The sequence below is a fragment of the Equus przewalskii genome, chromosome 32 (genome assembly GCF_037783145.1).
Source record: "Equus przewalskii isolate Varuska chromosome 32, EquPr2, whole genome shotgun sequence".
Lineage (NCBI taxonomy): Eukaryota > Metazoa > Chordata > Mammalia > Perissodactyla > Equidae > Equus > Equus przewalskii.
In genome coordinates, this window is record NC_091862.1 from 8,090,151 (window position 1) to 8,115,062 (window position 24,912).

The following is a 24,912-nucleotide window of genomic DNA, read 5'->3' on the forward strand; positions in this document are numbered from 1 at the left end:
TCGGTCCCCAAAGGTTATCAACAGGTCGCAGCCTCCCCGGACCATCCCCGGGGGCCGGCTTCACACACTTCCCGCGTCTGCGTGGGGATCGGAGAGCCGTGCTCTGCCCCCGCCGGCTTAGCACAGGCGGGACGGGCGCGCCCCACAGGGACACCGGGCGCGGGCCGGGGCGCGCTGTGTCCCCGCGCGGGGCAGCGGCGCCCTTACCTCGCTGACGATGGTGGAGTGGGCCTGGGCGTACCGCCAGCCGCCCCGGCACGGCACGAGCGGCGCCGAGCGGTTGGGGAAGGCAGCGAGCGGGTCGGTGCAGCTGAGCGCGCCCGCGGCGGCGGCGGCGGCGGCGGCGGCGGCGGCGGCGGCGGCGGGGACAGTGGCATTGGCCTCCTCCAGGAGGTAGCGCTGGCAGCGGCCGTCGCCCCGGCGATCCGGGGGCGCGGGGCCGAGGAGGGCGGGCGCCGTGCGGTTCCACTCCTCCTCGGGGCTCCAGCCGCAGCGCTCGGCCAGCGCGGCGGCGCTCGGCCCGCGGCACCAGTAGTGGTCGGGCCGGCTGCCCAGGAAGACCACGCCGACGAAGAGAAAGGCGAAGGTGACGCCCGTCAGGCACAGCAGCAGGAACACGCGCCGCTGGAAGCGCCCGAACTCGCCGGCCCTCTGCAGCGCCTCGTCGAAGGAGGGCATGGTGCGCGCGCCCGCCGGCTCCCCGAGCGCGTCCTGCCGCCCGCCGCCCGGGCCTCCGAGTGACCCGCGCGCCCGCCGCCGCCTCCTCCACCCGCCGCCTCCCCGGCGCACCCGCCCCACGCCCCCAGGCGCCGCGCCAGCAGCCGCCGCTCCTCCTGTCCCAGGGGCGCTCGCGCCCGCCACCCCGCCACCCGGCCCGGGGCGCCCGCGGCAGCCGTGCCCGCTCCCCGGGGGCGTCGCCGCGGGGTCGAGGTGGGCGCGCGGCTGGGCCTGGGAGGCGCGGCCTGGCGCAGCGCCACCGCGCGCCGGGGACCCGGCGGGGACTGCGAGTGACGGCACAGCCTCCGGCCTGGCGCGGAGCTCCATTCGGTCCCTGCCAGCAGCCGGCTCTGCTGTCGGCCCCGGGGCGCGCTCCAGAAGCAGAAAGTTCCAGGGCCACCCAGATGCTCCCGGGGCTCCTCGGACTTGGTCTCTCCGCTGTCCCGAAGGCCCCGGAGACCCCCTCCAGTCCTCAGCCCCTCGGTGTGCCGAGCCTGGTCCGCGCACCCCTGGGCCCGCGCTGTCAGGTCCTCGAACCATGCTTGACGTTGCCCTTGACCCATGGCAGAGCTAGAGCCACGAAGGATTCGGTTTTGGCGACATCTCAGAGATCGTCCAATGCTTTCAAAAGGGCAGCTGGGCAACCCACAGCGGTTACGCGACTTGCTCGGAGTCCTGGAAGTTCAAGGTGAGAAGGGACCTCAGGCCAGACTCCATACAGATTTCTTTAGCCAGGGCCGTCTGAGCTACTCTTGGCCTGAAATTGCCCGGAAAAGGTGCTTGTTGGTCCGTTTGAATCGTTGTTTTTTTTCTTTACTCGCTCCCAAAGATCCTCAGAGCTGTGTAGGTCACCGCCTCCCCGTCTCTGTCCTCGGCTTGGCTGCCCTGTCCTTGTGCGCGCCAGCTTACCGGTCACCCAGGCTGAAGCCTCTGGGAGGCTGACCACCTGCCCTGCTGACAGCGCGCTCCCTGGCTTGGCCTGGCCTCCTACCTCCAGACGGGTTTTCTGAGAATTTCTCCAGTTCTTTTCCCCAGACCCCCACTCCCAGTTGTTCGGCCGTGTTCTGCCCTTACCTGGCTTTTCTCGAAGGGCCAAGTGGCTGATGGAGCACAGACTTAGGTGTCCTCCTTCCAGAACAAGGACTCCAGAGCCAGGCTGCCTCGATTCAAGCCAGCTTCATCCCTCAGCCGCTTGTGACCTTGAACAACTTACTGGCCCAGCCGTTTGTCTCATCTGTCAAATGAGGCTAGTACTCTCCTGGGGTCGGTGGGAGACGAATTAATATAATAAAGTGCCAGAAAAGTGCCTGACGCATAGTATGCCCTTTGATGTGTTAGCTGTTGTTACTGTTCTTACCTGTTGCTGCCTAATTCTATGGGAGGTGCAGGGTTGTTCTAAGGGTTACAGATGCTGTGTGAGATGAAACACTGAAGGATCATTTTTGTTGTTTTCTCCTTCCTCAATCTTGGCTCTTAAAGCCCGTCTCTCACCTAGTTCACAATGACTTCTGTGTGCACATGTCTCTGGCTCCAGGGTCTGGTCCGTATTTTTAACAGCCGCCAGGACCCCAGACTCCATCTGTCCTCCTCCTACTCAGTTTTCCCTCCTGCCCTCCCCTTTGGTCTAACTATGGCCTCACCCCAGCCTCAGAATCTCGGTATCATCGCAGTGCCCCTCACTCCTCAGGGCTGCACTCAAATGTCACCTCTGCTCTGTCCCCCCTTGCCATCCAACCCTCCCATCCAACACACGTGGACACGTACCCTGTCCTCCTTGGCTCCCTTCCCTGCTTTTCTGTCTCCAAAGTGCTTATCATCATGTAACGATGCATATTTTTATTCCTGTTTACTATATTTTTACTTATTTATTCATCTTATCTGTGTCTCTCCACTAGAATGCAAGTTTCCTGAGGGCAGAAAGATCTGTTTTGTCCATTTCTATATTGCCACCATCTAGAACAGTGCCCAGTTCATCTTAGGTGCTCAATAAATATTTGAAGAATGAATGGATGCTTGACAACCCCCCCCCGCCACACACACACACACAGCTATCCCCTCCTCTCCGCTCCTCTTCCACCATCCTTGTGGGGACCGCACTGCCCCTGGGAGACCCTCACCTGCGGCGGCTGTCCTGTGGTCCAGCCTGCACTCCCCATTGTCTTCCCACAGTGCAGCTCAGAGGTGCCACCTCCCATGGCTTGCCTTACTTTCCAAATTAAATCCTCATTTCTCAGCCTCCCTTGAAGATTCTCACCTACATCCCTCACAAAGTTGTCCTCTCATGTGACAGCCAAACGTAACTACTGCTCGCTAATCCTCAAATCCTTCTTGGACTGGCCTACATCTACGCCTGGACACACGAAGTTCCCTTTTCCTGGCATTTCCCTCCTGCCCCTCCCTGCCCACGGCCCAGCAAGGCCCAGGCTGAATGTCAGCACTCCCTTCTCGAAGCCTTCCCCACCATGGCCACTGCCTTGCTTCCCAAGGAATGTCAGCTTCGTCTGTGCTCCTGGCACATGTGAGAACCTTCCTATGGAATTTCACTACATTCTTCTCTGTATTGTAGTTGTCAGGGTATTTTAACTTTAATTACCTTTTTTTTTCAGTGATGTGATCCAAGCCTATGGACAGGTAGATCAGTAGTTGCCAAGATCATGGACTTCAGAGCCAGACCTACTAGGTTCAGATCCCTTTCTGCTCCTTTTAGTGAGTGACCTCCAGCAAGTTATTTAGTGTTCTTCTGTAAACTTGAGTAGTAACAGAACCTTCTTGTTTCTAATGCAAATCACTCGGAACGGTCCTTGAAACATGATAAGTGCTATATAAGTCAGCCGCTCATAAAGAGAGCAATGAAAAAATACCAGCCACTCTCGGAATCAGCAAATGTCATGTTACGATGTTCGTTTTAGACGCCTGGTTATCAAGAATGCACACTCGTAGACACAGCTGAAGTCTCCTTCACACACCTTCGGATCTTGTCCACTATCCCCTCCCTTCCTTCTCGAAGCAGCTGCCAGGCTCTTTCTTCCGAGGGTGGGCTTGGGAAAAAGGTCCATACCAGCCCAGGAAGAGGGCTCAGGACCTCGGTCAGGGGATCCTGGGGTCCCACTTCCCAGGAGAGGGGGCTGGGGAATGGGCTTCAGATGGGTACAAACCTTGGCCCCGGGGAGAGGAGAGCAGACACAAGAGAGCTGGAGTGCACCCCCCAAGGCACAGGACCTCTCCTGCCCACGTGTAACTATCATGACGTTATTATCCATTTCATTCGTGTTTTAATCCTTTTAATACATAGGATCGCACACAAACAATATATAGTATTTAGAGTGCTTTGAAAGTTACATAAAGCGTACCGTACTTTATACATATTTTTCTGCCACTTCTTTTTTTCACTCCACATTATGTTTTCGAGACCTATTAGCCTTGATAAATACAGATCCAGCTCATTTACTCTGCTGTGTATCATTCTATTGAATGGCCACACTCCAATTTATCCAGTCCCCTTCTCATTTTTAATTTTTCACAATTAGAAATAACACTGCAGTGAATCTATTGTGCATGTTCCCTTGTCCAAGCCTTGATTATGGTAAATGCCTGGAAATAGACTAGCGGGACCACAGAGCGTGCATACTTTGAGCTTTGCCAGACCTCGCCAAACTGCTTTCAGAGGGGTGGCCCCAATTTGCATCGCGCCAGCAACAAATGAGAGTGTCCACATCCACGCCCGCATTTGGGCTTGTTAGACTCAAACACGTTAGCAGATGCTCTGGGTGTAAGACCCAGTCTCGTCGTTCTGCCTGACGCATCCCTGACGTAGGCGGATGGAACACATTTTACAGGTTGATTCATCCATCATTCAGGTTTCATCTTTTCGAGTCGCCTCTTTACATCTTCTGCCTTTGTTTTCTTTGTTATGTATTTTTTTATTATTGAATTTTTGGGAAGTTATTTATATACTTGTGTATTCTGCTCCTTTGTCAGCTATGTTCTATCTTCTTAGTCTATGATTTGTCTTTTGACTTTGTTTATAGTGTCTTGGTAACTAAAAATCTTTAAATTCTGGTGTAGTGAAATTTAACGATTCTCTCTATAGCTTCTGCTTTTTGCGTCCTGCTGAAAAGAAATTCTACATGATTGTGTTTCTCGGTTTGTCGTTCTGCTCTCCTGCCAATAAATCACTATTCATTATGATAGTTTTATAATGTCTTAATATCTAGTAGGCCAAATCCCACCTCTTCTCTCTCCTCTCCTATTTTTGGGCTTTTTTCTTCCATTTAATTTTTATACTTTATTAAGTTCCATCAAAATTTGACTGGGATTTTTTTTTTTTTTTTTTTTTGCTGAAGAAGATTCACCCTGAGCTAACATCCATTGCCAATCTTCCTCTTTTTTTTTTTGCTTGAGAATGATTAGCCCTGAACTAACTTCTATGCCAATCTTCCTCTATTTTGTGTGTGGGTCACTGCCACAGCATGGATGATGAGTGGCGCAGGTCCACACTTGGGATTCAAACCTGCCAACCCAGGCCACCAAGGTGGAGTGCACCAAACTTAACCATTAGGCCATGGGGCCAGCCCTGACTGGGATTTTGATTAAAATTAAGTATGTATTTTATTTCTCCCATTACTTTGTAGGCATTTTGAGAGAACAGCCAAATTGCCTTTATCTTTCTATCTTAAAACACTGATATCTATTCTATATCTGCACTGTCCAATAAGGTACCCATTAGCTACATGTGGCTGCTTAAATTTAAGTTAATTAAAATTAAGTAAAAGAAAAAATTCTGTTCCTTATGAGCCACATTTCAGGTGCTCCATAGCCGCATGTGGCTAGTGGCTAACATATTGGACCACACAGTTAAAGGACAGCTCCATCATCACAGGAAGTTCTGTTGGATGCTTCTGATCTGGACATAAGGGTCAATAAGTATTTGTTGAATAGGAGCAATAAGAATCAATTGGCCCACAACCTTTAGCTTTTGTAAAACATACTGACTTCAACTCTTTTTGAAAAGGTAATTATTTAGGTTTATTCATCTAAAATGTCATAGTTATTTTTTATTGCACTCAGGAATGGATATACCAGGGAATATGTATATCATGGAATATTAGGGGAAATCCACCACATATTGAGTCACCAAAATACGTCATTATGAAATTTGTACGCTTTGTAAAGCACAAAAAGGATTAGTTTGTTTGGGAATACTGCAATAAATGTTGAACTAAAACTTTAAAAAAATCAACTGAAAATTTGGCAAGTGAATTTGATACATGTGCTCAGGCCTAAGGAAAAAAGTTAAGAATTGTATTTTCTTTTCTGTTTTTTAGCAAATGTGTAAGAATGTTGGAAAGACTTTCATTCTTACCTAATTTGGCAGGAGCAGCTATTTTTTACCTTAGCATATGAATGTAGTAAAAACTACAAGAGCCCTTCCATTATTATATGGCCTAAAATTAGACCCTAACATTAGACTCTAAAATTAGACCCTGACATTCATTTAGATTGGCCAATATTCATAATTATCTCTCTCTGACGCATTCTCTTGCTAGTTGATTACAGTTTGGACTTCCCAGAGGAAATTTTGCGTTTTTTGGGAAAATATTACAGATACTATTTCCTTTTGAAATAGATGCTCTGTCTATCCTTGAAGCATCTAAGATCTTAGACTTAAAGTCATCTCTGGAGAAGCTGGTAGCCATGATGAAAAAAGGCCAAATAGGACTGAAATATTTGAGAGTTGAATTTTGATAAGGTGGGAAAACTTAGTTAAGCTTAAGAGACTTCTAGAGTTCGTATTTACTCTCCTAACGTACACAAGAGCAAGTCCTTCAACATCTTCCCGCCCAGCATTTGTAGTTTTTGTGCCTTCGTAGCAAGTGCAAGGTGAAGTGCATGACAACTGCTGGAAACCTTCTCATCACAAATGGTCTAGCCCAGGAATGGGAAATGGGTTTGTTCTGAGGTCCCATCCCTATCATTTGGCAGGAGCCTTCTAGAGCACAGTGTTGAGGATAACTTGGAGGTTAGGTGAAAAACAGACCACATTTGCTTAGGAATGTCTGAGGGGACAAGGGGGGAACAGTATGAGTGAAAAGACTGACCATCCGTCTATTGGTCAGTGCAGCCTGGGAAGTGCCAAACTGCCATAATACTCCTTATGGGTCTCCAAAACTCTTAGAACATTTCTTACTTTGGGGATTGAATGTCTCGATGAAGAGGCCACTGCACTATTAATTGCTAAAATATTGCCCAGAGGTTTCTGCTATTGGACCTCGTTATGGATGAAATTGTCATTTAGTGAGGTGCCTTCAGTTGTTCAGTAGTGGCCGCCCTGGGCAGAGCATTCAAGGGAGAGCCACTGTGTCTGAATCTCAGTGCCATCGTACATAAATCACATGAATGCGATCTTCAAATGGCAGAAATTCTCAGGGGAGATTGTAATTTAAGTCACCTCTCCATTAATTGAACTTAAAAACTGAGGAATAGCACATTCATTGAAAATTATGTTCTAGAGACAGCGTTATTGAAGTGGAGCAATGCTCAGAACACATTTCTATGAAAGAAATAGGTTACAAAGACTGCTTTCGATATCAATGCTTCCCAACTCATCTGGGGTGAAGCAGACATGTTTACTTGTCTGTCTGTCTGTCTGTTTCCTATCTGTTGCAAACCAATATGCGGGCTTACCTGGCGTGAATAGTTTGAAGCTCACAACACATACAACCCCAAGGTGATTTCGACAACATGGGAACTGCTCTACATCCTGGTCAAGGGACCTGTCCACCAGTCACAAACTCGGATGTCCTGATGATGTCAGATTGGTATAAAAGTTTCTAAATGCTTACTCCCCATTTCTGCACTTAGCTGATTGCAGACCGGGAACAACAATTCAAAGGCCAGTTCTAACAGTGCGTCCTATGCAATCCCATTTTTTGTAAAATAACATACATGTGTCTCCATAAGAATTCTTTATGGTACCCTGGACACAGGGAGATGCTGTAACACTGCAGGTGCTCAACAAGTATTGTAGAATGAATGGCATTTCCAGTCTATACATACCTGAACGGTGGTCCATGTTAGCAAAGTAACACCAAGGGGGTTTGAGCGCTTAGCGGATTTCATGGGTTAAAGGCTTTCTGTTTGTAGGTTACTTTCCTTTTGGAATTAATTTTTGTTTGTACTTTTTAAATGACAGATGTCTATTTTCCCAATCTATATTAGAGTCAAAGAGTAATTTCTAGTTCTGGTTGGGCCAATAAATAATTTCTTTCTAAAAGTACAATACAATTAAGATCGTCAGACCGTTTCCTGGCTATAAAATGCAGTGAGTTCAATTTCTTTTTTCCTTCAAATACAAAGACAAAACATATAAATTACATAATCCAGGTCATTGTCAGTGCAGTTGGTCCATGCATATTAACACAGGTTTTCTAATGCAGGTTGTAGAATGATGGGGGATGAAATAGTTTTGCGAGATTTTAAAGCTATTCTTGAATAAGAGAAAAGGAGAAAGCTATCTGACAAATTCAAAACAAAACCTTTTTAAAGTGTGGCCCAAAGGAGTATGATAAGGAAAACAAGAATATCTCCTAGGAAATTTTGGTATAAATAACAGTGCTATATGACTGCTAGAGAGGAATATATACAAATATTTCTGTTTTAATTTTTTTGTATCTTTTTATTGAATTAATTGTATCTAGATGATTTTACCATTTATCTTGAGTAACAGAAATTGGAAAGCTATGTTCGAGACACCACTATAAATGCTAAGAGAAAAGGCCAAGCAGAAGAGAAGATGCTTATAGATAAGGAACTAGGATGAGCAGCAAGATGGGGAGAAGTTAATAAATCTTTGCTTCATTTTCATATTAAGATGTCTTAGCCTCTGGAATCCAGAATGGGACATGTTTACTCTTCTTAAAAACAGATTAGAGTGCTCTGTGTTTCTCATTTCTGCCTCTGAGCCCACTGAGACAGTGGGTGTCTCTCCCACATCATGGGAGAAAGCCAGTCACCTGTCTCAGGTCAACCAAACACTTCAGTAAGTGAAGTGTGACAACCACATCTAAGCACATGATGTGATCTCCTAAAGAGGTATCCTCAGAAGCCAGAGGCTCCCTCTTAAGCTAAATGCTCTATCAAGGGCGGGCAGACCCCTCATCCCATTCACATCATCTAATTCAAAATCCCTTCCCAGGTTCTCTTTCATTCCCACTTCACACGTGACATTTAGGGGCTCTATTAACACTCATGGAAGGAGACTCCATGCCCGGGAGTCTGCTGTGTACATTCCATATCGTATTTCTTTAAATCCTCAGACCCACGCTAAGAAGGTACTATCATCCTTTTACAGATGGGGAAACTGAGGCTTGGAAAGCTTAACATCATCTGTCCAAAGGCCACCCAAGTTGAAGCCACTCTTGGGGAATTCAGACCATTTCTGCTGTTCAGGGCCACCTGAGGATCCCCAGATTCCTCAACAGTGATGCTGCCTTCACGCCTTCTTTTGTACTTTTCCCACCACTTCTGGGTGAGTACTAAACATTTTTTATTTTTACTTTAGCTCTAGGGTTTGTTTTTTGTTTTTGTTTTGTTTATTTCTTTTTAATAAAACCATCTTCCACTTTCTATAATGACCTCTATGCAATACTTTTGACATGTGGCTATCATAGGGTTTTTTTTGTGATTTTTTCTTTCTTTCTTTTTTTTTTTTTTGAGGAAGATTAGCCCTGAGCTAACATCTGCTGCCAATCCTCCTCTTTTTTCTGAGGAAGACTGGCCCTGAGCTAACATCCATGCCCATCTCCCTTTACTTTATATGTGGGACGCCTACCACAGCATGGCTTGCCAGGCAGTGCCATGTCCACACCCAGGATCAGAACCAGCAAACCCCAGGCCGCCAAAGTAGAATGTGCAAACTTAACCGCTGTGCCACCGGGCCAACCTGGGTTGTTTTTTAACTGAAAGAAATTTTAGAAGGCATGTAGTCTAATTTCCTTATCTTGCAATCAAGTAATTAAGGACCAAAGAGACCAAGTGACTCAACTTACACGACATCACTCAGTTTATAGCACCCGGGGGCCTGGGAGCCAGGCCCACCCATGGTTATGAAATGCTGACTCTGATTAATTTTTAAAGTTGTCATTTCCTAGATTATTCTTTGGGCTACACATATAGTGTATTCTAGGAATTTAAAAGAAAATCTTTGCATTTTAATATCGAAATTAAAGTAATTTGTAGGGATACAAAACCTGCTCAGTCTTCGCTCAACATTGTCAGCTAAATTTTTTTGTATAAAGAATGGAAGATTCTGTTGTAAAAATAAAGATGTTTAGCATTTGTAACACTGGAAAAATAAAATAAATCACTCCAAAACATTATATTTGTTTAGGAAATGAAAGGATCACTGGGGCCAGCCTGGTGACATAGTGGTTAAGTTCGAATGTTCCACTTCGGTGGCCCAGGGTTCGTGGGTTCAGATCCCAGGCATGGACCCACACACCACTCATCAGCCATGCTGTGGTGGCATCCCACATACAAAACAGAGGAAGATTCATGCAGATATTAGCTTAGGGCATATCTTCCTCAAGCAAAAAGAGGAAGATTGGCAATAGTTGTTGCTCAGGGCCAATCTTCCTCACCAAAAAAAGAAAAAAAGATCACTGGTCCAATCTGAGTAAGTGCTCTTCCTGAGGTAAGAGTGTCACGTCAACATCAGTTTCCTGGTTTTGATGATATACCATGGTTATGTAAGCGATGGTTATTGGGAAAATTGGGTGAGGGTACATAGAAACTCTCTAGACTATTTTTGCCACTTTTTATGAGTCTTAAACCATTCCAAAATAAAAAGTTATTTTAAAAAATGTACTGATATATTGCTATGACAACCAGGCCTGAAAAGTTTGTGCCAAAAATGACCGTGCCGCTGAGCTCTTCCTTTCAAGGGCACAGCAGTTCGGCGCTCCAAATCAAGCCCCACCTCCCTGGCTGCCCTCCATCCTCAGCCTCACAGTGCCACCCTGGCTCTTGGAACCAGCTTCAGAACTCAGGGGGCTAAACAGAATGGTACAGGCTGGCCTGAGATTCTCTGGGGGAATGTGTCTATGGGGAAATGCTCCTGTGTTCCAGAGACCCGGTTTCCTAGTATACTCTGGGAGCCCTGCCCGTTTGTAACTTGGTGGTTGTCTGTGTGCTCGATGGCTTGAGCATGACCTTGGGTTTACCACAGAGGACAAGGGAAACTGAAGCCACAAGCTTTGAATTTCTTCTGCTTTGAAATAAGCATTCATCTTTAGATGGGCAAAAAAAGTTTTTACTAATAGAGTGATCGATCGTATTTCTCCAAGCCAAAGTCTTCTAAGAAGGCTGTGATCCCCCCCTAAAAAAGGTATTTGTGCTTCTTCTACTCCTTTACTGTTTTAATATTGATGTTAATTCGTGATCTTACTGCAAAAGACTTTCTGTCTTTGCTTAATAAATACAGTCACACATGGTGTATAGGATTGTGGGTGCATACCCTGAGACACATCTAAAGACACAGCAGAACAGTTTGTATTGATAACCTGGCTCTCCTGGACATCACCAGCCTGTGCTCACAAAGGCAGCCACTTCAAGATGACTGTGTGGATCTCTGCCGCTGACAGTGCGCCCTCCACTCTCTCGGGAAGTCCTAGCCCTCGCAGCGTTCTCATACTCAAGCATTTCTGGGAAGCCCCAGGGGCTGTCCTTTATGTGGACCCCATACGCCATTTGGACAGTTTTCTCCACTTCTTGTACCTTCCGGGAATCTCTGAGACAACGGTGGGTGGGGGCTCCTGTGTACTGTGGAATGGCATCTCGTTCACGGGTTCAGTTCTCAAGTCAGAGCACACGGAGAAAAGAATATAGAGTCAAAATCTTACTTGAAGGTATTCTCGGCGGTCCAGAACTACAACAGGTCATGGTTTCTCTGGGCAGGGACCAGATGAAGGGACAGGCATGAACCGAGGGACGTCTCGTTTGAAACTGTAGAATGAGAACAGCAACGTGTACACGTGGGAGGCTTGTGAATGCCAGGGAAGAGCAGATTCTTGTCACTAGTTCCCACTCACTATGGGCCTCTGTTCTTTCCTTGAATGGGAATTGGGGGGACCAGAGGTGGCCTCCCTTCAAGCCTCAAATCTCCAGTTTATCCCTCAGGTCTGCAGGTGTCAGACTCCCAAATACAGCCCAAAGCGCACAGACAAATTATGGTGGTCACCTACTTGGCCAGCCAGTACACACTTGAATCTCAGGTCCAGAGAAGCCAGTTCCCTTGTCATGTGCCAAGGCTCTCCTGCCCACGGGCTCTTCCGTCACCCGTTCCCCTATTGTCTAACCCCTCTCAAGCTCAGCCCGCTTTTCCAGTTACTCAAGTATCCTCATCAACTCTCCCTCAAACCCTTGCCAATTCCTACTTTTAACTTAGGCCTGCTCTCATATCTGAAATGTTCTCTCTTATCCCTGTCTTCTGCCTACACCACATCTGATACATATGTACACAGTTATATCGGTATTCATATCTACACCGTGTTTTTTATGACAACATAGCCAGCTATTGTCGCCAGGTGGTTGCCTCACTTCTGGAAGCAGTTAAGCCACTACTTAACTACTTCAACTTCTGGAAGTCGCTCCGGAATCCCACCTGTGTCCCTTGCCCCCGTTGAGCCTCAGTTTCCTCGTTAGTAAAATGGGGATAAATCACAGTATTAAACCCACAGGATTATTGGGAGAAATAAATGAAACACTGTAAGTGGATCACTTCGCATAGTGTTGCACAGAAACAAGGGTTCAATCAATGTTAACTCTTTCTCGAAATTCTTTCCCCTTCAAGTTACACTGAGTCCCACCCACCCCAGCCCTCTTTCCTAAACTGATTTCTCTTCACTCAAATCTTTATGCCCATGTCGCACCACTTTGCACTCAATAACACATCACTTATCAGGAGGGACTTTTTTTTAACTGTGTCGTACAGGTTATTATTGTCTTCTCAATCTTCTTACTGACAACCAGACTGCATTCTGTATTTGTCTTGTATTTCCCAACATAATGCCGGACACTTTATGAGATATGCTACAAATAATCCATCCATCGGCTCCCTGTATCATTTTAAGGGAAACGCAATGACTCATTTGATTAACAGTTTAGAATATTCATATTTCTTGAACCTCTCCTATTTTTTTATGCTTTGATCTAATAATACCCTCCCCCATACACAAGTGGGAAAAATAAATTAGGTCCTCTGTGTTTTCCAGAAACCATTTCTTTCCTGTTCTTCCAAGAGTGAGAAAGCCATGATCTCACATTATCAAAATGGGCCCAGACGCCTGACGCAGTTGCTAATTATTGCTCCGCTGACGTTTTCTGATGCGCTTCTGACCTGCCTGTCATGAGTTGGGGATGCCAACACAACAAGTTTACAAAGGAAACTTGGCGGGCAACGGGGGATTTATGCCTTATTGACCTTGTAGATATTATATAGACACGATCTAAAAGATCCTCAGTTTGTGTGGTTGGCAGACATTTGTTCAATGGAGTGTGTTTTCTACGCCAGATACGGTGATAGGCAAATCCATTTTTATAAAGATCTTTCCACTTGGATATTTTACGACCGTGAAATCTCCATTAGAGAACATCAAACAACTTTTGGCAGATATGATGTTTGAGGCTATTAGCATAATCCTCACTCACTTGTGAAATGACGCAAATACCCTGGAAATCATGATTCGAAGGAGGATTTTTCAGATGGCAAGCTGCTTCTTCATAGTATTAATTAATCCAAATATTTAGGAAATTTGGCTTGAAGAAAAATGTGAAATTGAGCTTTTAAATACCAGCTTGGCAATAGGATGTGAGGTTCGTATTATCCTTTCGAGAAAGGCGATGCTAATGAACAGGGGTTGCTGACGCTGCATGAATGAACAGCTGAGACGTGCTTCCTACTCACGCTTCTGTCCTTTCTGCTTCATATTGTGGAGAGTCCAAACGATTGCAAGATTAAGGAAAGATCCTTTAACACTAGACAAGCTCACAAGTAGAAATCAACTAGACTGATGGATTATTTAAATGATGAAGGGCCTTTTAACTTGTAAACAAGAAGTGAGGATTTTGGTCTAGGTTAGATGTATAGATACACCTTAAGTTTCTAGCTCTGAAATCTCAAATTTGAGAATATGAACTATTCAGATGTGAAGCTCACATCCAGAGCATGTTGGAAATAATGTTGTCTCTTCTCAGAGCATGTTGGAAAATAGTACTTCCCTTTCCTTAAGGAGCCTGAGGTGAAGCCCCACAGGAAGCAAGACTTGACCTTAACCTACTTACATTTCAATTAATAAATCAAAATTATAACTTTTTTTTTTTTTGGTAAGGAAGATTGGCCCTAAGCTAATGTCTGTGCTAGTCTTCCTCTATTTTTTTGTATGTGGGTCACTGCATGGCTTGATGAGCAGTGCATAGGGCCACACCTGGGATCTGAACCCACGAACCCCAGGCCATCAAAGTGAAGCACGTGAACTTAACCACTATGCCACCAGGCCAGCCCCCAAAATAATAACTTTTATATATCTCACTTAATTTAACCTCAAACAGTTAGGTGGGACAAAAAGTTTTCTACCCCAAAAAATGTAACCTTCGTAAGATAAATGGAATCTTTTAGATAGGCATAAATTTTTCTCAATAGAGGAAAAATCATTAATTTCTAAAACACGTCATCAAGTCAAAATACATTTCTTATTTGGAAAACAGATACTGTAAAAACTATCATATGACATTTTGTTTTCAGAAGATGGCACCAAAAGTCACTGCTTAGCAATCAAATAGGAATCAAGCGTGACGTGTTACCAGAGTAAACCCGCCACGTTAGTAAATTGAAAGACTATCCCAGGCCAGCTAGAAGAGATTTTAAAACTTGAAGGTGCAGAGGCCAGCCTCGTGGCCGAGTAGTTAAGTTTGTGCTCTCTGCTTCAGTGGCCCGGGGTTCACAGGTTTGGATCCTGGGCGCAGACCTAGACACTGCTCATCAGGCCATGCTGTGGTGGTGTTCCACACAGAAGAACTAGAAAGACCTACAACCAGGATATACAACTATGTACTGGGGCTTTGGGGAGGAAAAACAAAAAAGGAATATTGACAACAGATGTTAGCTCAGGGCCAATCTTCCTCAGAAACAAAACAAAACAAAACTTCAAGGTGTGGCTTGAAGGAAAAAAAGGTTCAAATAAGTTTAGGAAGGCTTGGCAACCAAATTAAACTTTTTTCCAGTAAATCTTCTCAGAGCCCTTAAGGTGCTTTTTTTATTTCCAAGAGGGGAAGGTGAAATACACTGTTTTTAAACCTTGCAATCCTTCTGTCACAAAACATCTTAAAGGCCTGGCATTTCCTGGTGGCATACTTTGGGAAACACAGTATGTTTTATGAGGTCTGTGACGGTATCCTGTGAGTAAATGAGAGGAGTGTGACCTGGCAAGTGATCAGATGAAAATATGATTTTATGGCTGCGTAGAGAACTGCACCCAAAAAGTGTGATGAGCGATCAGTTCCACACAATTGCATTTAGCCCTGTCTTCTTCAGTGCCGTTCATTCATTTCTTTATTCAGTCATGGAGTTCCTGCCATGGGGCCAGGTGCTGGAGGCACAGAGATTAATCCAACACTCTCCTTGCCTTGAAAGAGCTTCCTCTCTAGGGTAGAAGAGGCAGTGAGATGTATGAATCCCATGGGAGGTGCCAGGCTGGAACACTGGGGCGGTAAAGGAGACGGGTGTCGCGTCTGTCTGCGAGTCAGACGACGCCTTGAGTTGGGTCTGAGCGATAGGGTTAGGGGCATTCCAGACTGAGGAGGATGATGGACAAAGATAAAGGCAAGGAAGCCACATGTCACGTTTGGAAGGCCTGCAAAGTGTTCCTACAGCCGGGACTCAGAGTGAAAAGAATTTCTTTGAAAGAGGAGGTTGCTTAATTGAGGGAAGATCTCTTAAGGATATGAGACTAGAGGTAAGGTGACTATTTAGGAGATGATCTCGGGGATCCAAGGGGAGAAACGGGCAGCTCCACTAGGAAGTGACAGTGGGGTTGAAAGAGAGTGACTGGTGTGAGGGACGTTGAGGAGAGAGTAGGACAGCAGTGGATGGGGAGCGGGGAGAAGGCGGAATCTAAGGTGACCCCCTGGGATCTGACTTGGGTGACTGGGAGGGAGGATGAGGGTGCCACTCAAGAGGCGAAAAGGAGCAAGAGACTGGGAGGAAGGAGGAAAATCCATTTGAGACATGTTGAACTTTAAGTACCCAAGGGCCATCCAGACAGAGCCATTTGATCAGCAATTAACTGGGTCTATGAGAAAGCCATCTGGACAGTCGTAAGAATTTTGGAAAATGTTTGCTTGTATCTCCAATTTATTTTTCATTAGAATTTAAGCTTGCTTAGGTCTCTGTCCTCAAAAGAAGAAAAGAAGGGAAGGAGATAGGAAGGAATGAAGAGGAGAATAAAAATAAAGAAAAGAAAGGAGGAAGGAGGAGAAAGGTCACACTTCTTACAATGACATTTCTCCTCTGGGCGTGACCCACCCCTTTCTCAGTCACAGTTGCCTTCTCCCTTCTTTATTGCTCTAGATGGCAAATGGCTGCTGCCTGGCGTCAACATGGTCAAGAATATAGAAAATAGGACTTCCATCCCCAAAAGTGTGGCATGACAGATTGCCCTTGCATGTCTGAGCCCAGGTTTCTCCAGTACCTAGTGAAAAGCTCATTAATTTCTGTCTTTGATAGGCACAGCTGCCTAGCCCCCAAAGAATTAAAATTGCCTCCCCAAATCCATCTTTGAAATGAGTTCTAAATGGAAGTGGGAAAGAGGGAGAGAAAACTGGATGGAACTGGATGGAAATGACTCCTCTAGCTTCTACTCTTTTTCTAAAGAACCTTAAAAACCTTCCCAACACCAAAAATACCCAGAGTTTTCTGGGTATCTTGCAAGCCCACGAATGCTGGCCACATGCTATGCTGCTTGCCTCAGATATGGATGCTGGTGGGACCTTCTCGAGTGAAATTAGGAGCAGTTATAGATCACCAGCATAGCTATTCCTGGATAAAAAGCGGCCCAGATGATTTCAGTGCTGCTTTCATCAATCTTTCAATTCCCCCGTTATTCTCCATCTTTACAGATTGGTGGTCCAAGCCCGGATCAGGCACGGATGCACCCAGGCGCTGTCAAAGGTGGCTTTATGAGATGCAGGCCCTCAGGCATAAGTACAACCAGGGGCTCCATGACCCTGGGAACCTTCCATGAACTCTTGAGCTCATTACGAGTTGTTCTTTCTTGGGACAGGCACCTGTACCCAGAGCAGGGAGAGAAGGCAGAGTGGCCGACTCCGTGACTGTACTGCCACCTCTGTCCTCCTTCACTCTCCCTGAACTTCTGCCTCGAAAATGGGCTTTATCATGAATTATTTTATTTCAAAACATTTAATTAAAATAATACATGCATATATAAATTGTTAAATGATACACAAGGGAATTTGCAAAAGCAGCATCTCTCCTATGACCCTTCCACATCCCTGGGGCCGCTTCCCAGAGCTGACCATTTTCTAGTGATTTCCATCTTCGGTCCTCCTGGAAGTTGCCACGGTAACGTGGAACTATAAGCCTATGCTTCTATTTCTTGAGTAGCAACTCTTAACACTATCTATTGACTCCTCTGCAAAAGACAAGCACTCCTTTCTCATCTATCTCTAAATATTTTATGACTACAGAATAATTTTTAGTCCTTCCCTATTTAAATAAAGTTATTAATCTCTCAGGGCTGGCCCCAAGGACGAGTGTTTAAAGTTTTGCACGTAAAGAAAGAACACTCAGGATGAACTCAGCTTGCCAGTAGCTATTAAGGAACCTCTTCCTTTCAGATTTTTAAAACTTTTCCCTATGTCTGAGACGGAATGTCTACCCACATGGCTAGGATGTGGCTTAGTCATTGTGGTTTGAGCAATAAGAGAAATATGACTGATAAGACTGTTAGTGAGCCCCAGTGTACGTGTTTTCCTCTTCTTCCTGGCACATTACTAGCTACATTCCCAGCCTCCTTCCCACTGAGCAAGACCCCTAGGTCACGTCTAGAGATGCTGTGTGGCTGAGCTGGGACAGAGGCCTGAGTTCCCCAGTTCTAGACCAAGCTGTCTCCTAAAGAGCGGCTCTGGCGGCCCGGGTTTGCAGGTTCGGATCCCAGGAGCAGACCTACTCCACTCATTGGCCATGCTGTGGAAGCATCCTACCTACAAAATAGAGGAAAACTGGCACAGATGTTGGCTCAGAGCTAACCTTCCTTGAGCAAAAAAAAAAGAAAGGAAGATTGGCAATGGATGTTAGCTCAGGGTGAATCTTCCTGACCAAAAGGAAAAGTTATTAATCTCTATTTCCTGTTCTAGAAACCTTGGACAGTGTCTCCTGACTCAAACACAGAAGAATATTCAACCATGGCATTCCTCCACCCCTGATCTTCCACCCTTTTTATCTCCTTCTGTCAAAAAGGACAGGACCTCCAATGTGCAAGATGAAATGGATGACTCCTAAGTGGTGTAACAAGTGTCACTGACTCTCAGGTGTCCCCCCTCACAAGTCCATTGTCAACTGAGCCTTTCAGTGGGCTGCTAGCATTTGAAAATGATGACGGCTCTCTCATTCTGTCGTTAGTTCTTGTTATTTCGCTGTTCACTTTTGCATCAGTGTGCTTTGAGGGACAGGTACAAATTAAAAGATCAGAAAGCATTTAGCCTTCTCCCAAACAGAACTGAAAGTCAGAGAAAAAGAAGGAGTGGAGAGTGTAGGCTAAAATGTAAAGAAGACCCAAATCCTATTACGGTGTGTGTCAGTTTCTTGTGGCTGCTATAACAAATTACAAAATGTGTGGCTCAAAACAACAGAAATCTATTCTCATGGCTTTGGAGACCAGAAATCCAAAAATCAAGGTGTCAGTGAGGCCATGCTCCCTGCTGAGTCTCTAATGGAGAATCCATTCCTTACCTCTTCCATCTTCTGGGGGCTGCAGGTGTTTCTTGGCTGTGGCTGCATCCTTCTCTTCTCTCTCTGCCTCCATCTTCACATGGCCCTCTCCTCCTCTCCCTGTGTGTCTCTCCTATGTGTGTCACTTATAAAGACACTTGTCTTTGGATTTAGGGCCCACCCAGATAATCCAGGATGATCATACCTCGAGATCCTTACCCTAATTACATCTGCCAAAGACCTTTTTTCTAAATAAGATCACATTCACACCTTCCAGGGGTTAGGGCATAGACATATCTTTTGGGGGGCCACCATTTGACCCACTACACTACACCTGGAAAAATATGTTCTGATATGGAAATGAGAGAAGAGTCCTTTTTCCCCCTTTGTCCTCTAAAACCAGGACAGAGAAGACAACAAACGTCTGGAGTCTCTTGCCCAAACCAGGACAAGAACTTGTATCCTCTTTCTCCCTTTCCAGCCCCACGAAAATCAACAAATCGTTTTCTCCTGATATCCTTTCCGGTTCCATGTAGGTCTGCATTTCTCATCTCTCACTGGGAATATAATTCCCAAAATACCCTGAGAAAGGTTGTTTTTGTGATATTGCCAATCTGCGTGCGAGGAGGGTTAATTACGAATTCCATAATGGGAGACTCCCAACCCCATGAGGTGAATTTACCAGAAGCAGGATGATCCTGACCTTCAGTTAAGGATATCAGTTACTTTATCGATTGAAAAAAATCTCATTAATGCGCACACGCAGGCTGTATTCACATGAAGAAGTCCCAGGGATGGACTGGAATGCTTGATCTGAAGTTGTTTTTCCTTTTCTTTTTCTGTTTGTTTGCTTTACAAGCAGGAGATTTGAACCAGATGATAGAGAGGGCTGTGTCAGGCATGGGAATGGAATTGGATTCCCAAGATGGTGTGGACGTACCCTAGAAGGTAGTTACGTTAGTTTTCTATCGCTGCAGTAATAAATACCACAAAGATATTGACTTAAAACAAGACCCATTTATTAGGTCACAGTGTCCATGGCTCAAGTGGGTTCTCTCTTTTGGGTCTCATGACCCCAAGCCTGGACTCTTCTCTGGAGAATCCACATCTAGGCTCATTTGGGTTGTTGGCCAAATTCAGTTCCGTAGGATTGTAGTACTGCGGTCCTCATTTCTTTGCTGGCTGTCAGTCTAGAATTGTTCTCAGCTTCTGGAGGCCACCCACATTCCTTAGCTTGTGGCCCACTCCATCTTCAAAGCCAGAAATGGTGCACTGAATCCTTCTCCTGCTTGGGCTCTCTTCCTTCCACTTCTGCCTTCTGCTGCTTTTAAAGGGCTCATGTGATTACACTGGCCCCACTCAGATAATGCAGGATAATCTTAGCTAAAAGTCAGGTGACTTATAACCTTAACTGCACCTGCAAGGTCCTTTGACAGCAGTATCTAGATTAGTGTTTGGTTGAATGGCTGGAGGATGGGAAGCCTGGGAGGATATCTTTAGAATTCTGCCAACCGTAGCAATGCTGAACCTGTGACCTCTTAGTGTCCCGGCACAGCGACCTTCCAGCTTAATCACAGCAGCTGGGGGTTTTCTTTTGATTTGCTGTTACTGTTGTGGTTTGGTTGCAAGGAATTAAAATTAGGTACACATAATAAAACTGTTGGCTACAAATTGCAGATTATTATTGGTGAAAAGTAATAGAAACCAAATCAGAGATTATTGGTTCCAAGTAATAGTTTTTTTGGTTTGTTTATAATAATAGAAACGCACTTAAATAAGCTGGAGCTGCACCGAGACTTTATCAGAAGAAAGAGGAGCAGCTCGTGGAGCATAAGGGATCACAGGCGAGATTGGAACGGGACGCTGTAAAGCCTGGAACTGGACTCTGTAAGGACTGGAACTGGATGCTGTAAAGGCTTGAACTGGACGCTATAAAGCCTGGAACTGGACTCTCTAAAGCTATCAGCAACCGAAGCATCTACTCGTTCTGTCTCTTACTGGGAGATGTAGAGTTTCTGCTGATTATCGTGAGTCTGCTCCCTCTTCTCTCACTTTCTGTAGCTCTGCTTAGTTCACTTTATCCACATGGCAGAAGTGTCCACCTCATCTATAAGGCCTACCAGACCAAGAACTCAAGGAAAGCTTGATCGGCCTGAGTTCTAATTTCATATTCACCGAAAAGAGTATCTGCAAAGCTTTCGTCAGGCATCCACATCTGGTCCAGTTAGCTGTGGTCACGCGGGCGGGGCACATGGCCTGTTGGCCGCTCAGCAAGGCTGACTCTCAGAGACACAGCTGCAGGCAGGCAAGGTTGGAAAGGCCTCCGCTACTCCTAGTTTTCTAGGAAATATTGTGTTTCAGGATTAATCAAGGGGAATTCCTTGGGCTTGGAATTTGATGGCCTATTAAATACCACAAAATTCTTACTTGATTTTCTGATTATGTTTTTATCTTGATGGCCATCTTTTTATAAATTTTCTTAAAATATGTTTGTAATTGAACCCGATCCTTCTACTCTGTTTTGAAGAAAGCAGAGTACAGTCTTTATTCTTATCATAGATATTGTCTCCAGGAACTTTCCCATATTTCTGGGTATAGACAATATGAGTTGATATCCTTGTGGGTAATGTGGACCTTTTATTCGTGGGCAACTTTTGCAAAGAGGCTCCAAAGGTGAGAAATGCAAGTGGAAGGGAAAATTCAGCTGAAAGAATGGAGGATGGAGAATTCATGAGGCCCAAAGTCAGAAGGATACGAAGAATGCAAAATCTGCAAGTGTATTTAGCCAAGCCACATGGAGGGAATTGTTTTAACCACTGAACTTTGATCAGATTCCCCAAAACAGGCATTTCTCCTCACTTTCTTTCTTTCCTTCTCTTTATGTCCCTCTCTCCTCTGATTTTCTTGAAGTGTTAAAAGAATGTTGCTAGTTCCTTTCTTAACTTCTTTATGGAGCTAATTACAAAAACAGAAATAAGAGGAAAGTACACTTTGACCATTTGTTAAAAAAAAGTTATGGTTTATACAAATAGCTGGAGTTTTCCAGATATGGAATAGACCTTTCCAGTGCCTTGGTGAATCCATTTGCAGAAAGATTCGAGGAAAGCTCTAAATACAGTCAGTGCCAGTTCTTGCAGGAGGTGTGGGAGTTTGTTTCTCTACATCTCCAACAAGGGTGGGTGCCTTCGGGAAGTTGCCTCAATAATGAGATTTGAGCACACTTTCTGATGGACTTTATTCCCCCGATAGGGCATGAGTTTGATAGACGTCTTCTCTATCACATGTTGTTTCCCTTCCAAGAAAGCATGAGTTATCTGGACTTTTTTCCCCTAAATTACATGGAAAGATAGAAAAGAGGGAGGGAGGAAGCAGAGAGGGAAAAGAGAGTATTTTAAAAGCTAAAACCAACATCAAACCTTACTAAGGCAGAGGTTGATTGTTAAATAAAATAACGCCGTTAATGGGTAGTCAGAGTGGTTCTAAACAGAGCAACACGTGTGAATTTTGCACGTCTCTAAACCACATTTAATAGTGCTTGTAGACAAAAAATACAATCACAAGTCAAGTCTATGCTAAAGAAAGCATTAAAGATCATTAGGATACATTTAATATTAAAAGACTTTGCTTCTGTCTTAAAAATGTTCTGTGACTTTGTCTTTTCTACAATTCTGTTGGAACGTTTCTCCACTCACTCTGGTCATTCCAATTGCATGAACCTATTCTCTATTTCCTATACAAAGCTGCTGTCCTTTTGACAATTTCATTGTTGTATAAAATGATAACACAAAAGTAGGTTTTTTCCCATAATTTCAGCGTTGCCAATTATCTGGATCATCCAAACAGTGCCGACACATTTTGTTCCGACTCTAATTTGACAGAGGACATAGCCAAAGGGAAAGATTTATCTCATTCTACGCTCAAACCCTTCCCTGTTTTGCGTGAACAGCTGATTATAGAGATCAGGAATTTCATTCTATTGACTAATAACCAAACAGAATTCCCTGTGCTAAGTGCTCTGGCTGCATCTTGCCTAAAGACCTGGGGGAAAAGTCTGTCCTCCTTGTAACATTTTCTGATAAGCACCCCAGCTGGACGGCATCTGTGAAGGGTTCTCTAAGGCATATTTCCACTAGTCAGATGCTATGCATCTTGTTTATGGGAAAATAAAACTTGATTCCCATTTTTGGAGTCAACTAAATGGATTCTTACTAAGTCTCCATTTGGGAGAAGGAGGCCATCCATTAAAATATCTATATCTGGAATCTCGTATTCAAAGAATATTTAATTATTTGGAAATAGTCATAATATAAATGTTTGGTTAAAAAGTATCAGTATGCTAAGCTGTAGCCGTAGTTTAATCTCAAAAACATCTCTTACTGGATCCTGAAAATGCTTTATTTGGAAGCAAAGGTGTTTATTTCATAATTCCTCCTATGCCTTAAATGTAAATCTCAGAGAAATAGAGCTTATCAGCTGATCACACTGGATGCTGGCAGATGGTGTCCTTTCCTGAGCACACATTGTGATAACAGGATGACAGTATGAAGTCTGAGTGTCTGGAGGTGGGAGGGAAAAGACAGAGGGAGGGGAATTGTCTCTTGCAGGGCAGCTGTTGGGGCTGAAAGCCATTACTCACTTCAAAGGTGCTGAGAACTCAGCCTGAACTGGGAGGTAATTGGCCTTAGCAATGGGAAATACTGGTAGAATCAGGCTCTCATAACTTCCAAAATCTTTATCTTTTTCTTTAAACTGAAGACAGCCAATCTTTGATTGCATTCTACCATCCCAACTCTTACTTTATTTAACGTGAACGGGCTCAATTCCCCTATTAGAAGGAGAGTCAGTTCAGACTAGATCCCAAACTGGACTGGGCTCAACATCTACTTATGAAATAAGATGAAACCATGCATTTGAAAATAAAATATGCCGTATGATGAATATATAAACTTTTAATATATAAACTTACATCCTTAAGAGTTTTGAAAATTTTTTTGTTTCACTCCTTGAGAAATCCTAGTTACATATTCAAACTGAGGCTTATTCATAATTCGAAATGTTTTACATTTTTAGCCAGCTTTAAATGTAAATTAAATAAATTTGAAATAGTTTTAGCTAAATGTATTTATTCACTTATATTCAAAATTTTTATCCATAATAGCCAATGTCTGAGTAAGAGAGTAGATTAAATTATTCCTTTAGTTATCAGACAATAAATATTTTTTGAGAGCTTAATATGTAGACACGAGGACAGAATGACACGAAAAAAAAGAAAGCAGTTGCCCTCTACCCTCAGAGAACCTCAGACCAGTGGGAAATAGACAATGATCACATGCAAAAAAGTGAAAAATTACACTGAGGTAAGCTCTCAAGAAAGGACTAAAATGCCACGAGGATGCGTCATAACCTCTTATTTGGGAAGGAAGGTGTCAAGGTCAATAACAAAAGCATTCTTCCGGCTGGCCGGTCCCCGTCAGCACTCTTTGCTCCCGTCATCCACCTGGAGAAGGGCCAAGGTGTGTGCGACTGCCTGGAAGATATGGGAGTGCGGCGGGAGGAGGGCCAGTCCAGCGCGCACGGGGTTGGGAAGACGATTTAGTCGTCCTTACTTTAGCCCAGAGGCCACGCCATCACAGCATTTTGGAAATTCAGGATTGGATTCTCTGCACTCTGCACCACTCTCTGCACTTGCCCGGAGCGCACAGACAACTCTCAGAAGGATGCCTTAATTCTGGATTTGGGGGAACCTGCCCCCTCCTTCCCCCAGCCGTTCAGATCATTAAATCACTTCATTTTCTCCCCCTCCCCAAGGTCTCCTCTCTTTTGGTGTGTGGGCTTCTGCGCGGGTTGACATTTGTTCATTCTCCTTGAGGCTCTTCTGCTGCAAGAGGAAAGGGGGCAAGTTCAGACCCCAAGGCTGAGATGAGAGAAGGAAAGGGCCCTTTCAGGGGCTCCACCTCCAGGTGGGATGTGTCGAAACCAGTGGGATTCCCAGCACTGTGGAGTCAGCCTGCTGGCACATCTCCTGTACCTCCCTGGGTGCAAAGATTGTCAATCTCCTTTCTGGCATGGAGTTACAAAAAGCCCCTCCTATTGTTATTCTAAACTTACAAGGTGCCAGGCTCCAGAAAGAAGGGAGGGCGGATGGAAAACTCATCTTTCTACAGGTGTAACAGTGAAACTGACCCAAGCAGATG

The 24,912-nt window shown here is 44.8% G+C and overlaps 1 protein-coding gene and 1 long non-coding RNA gene across 2 annotated transcripts in view; one reads left to right on the forward strand and one right to left on the reverse strand.

Annotated features, from left to right (window-relative positions):
- The window catches only part of SLC22A3 (solute carrier family 22 member 3), a 95,166-nt gene extending 93,909 nt beyond the window's left edge, over positions 1-1,257 (reverse strand). Inside the window, exon 1 of the mRNA XM_070602841.1 lies at positions 208-1,257. Coding sequence (XP_070458942.1) covers positions 208-1,257 — 1,050 coding nt within the window. The remainder of the gene's footprint in view (positions 1-207) is intronic.
- Positions 868-22,357, forward strand: LOC103556181 (uncharacterized). Its single transcript, XR_546135.2, has 3 exons — positions 868-1,405; positions 9,068-9,244; positions 20,481-22,357. It is a non-coding gene; the product is annotated as an uncharacterized lncRNA (long non-coding RNA).
- Positions 22,358-24,912: the final 2,555 nt, after the last annotated feature.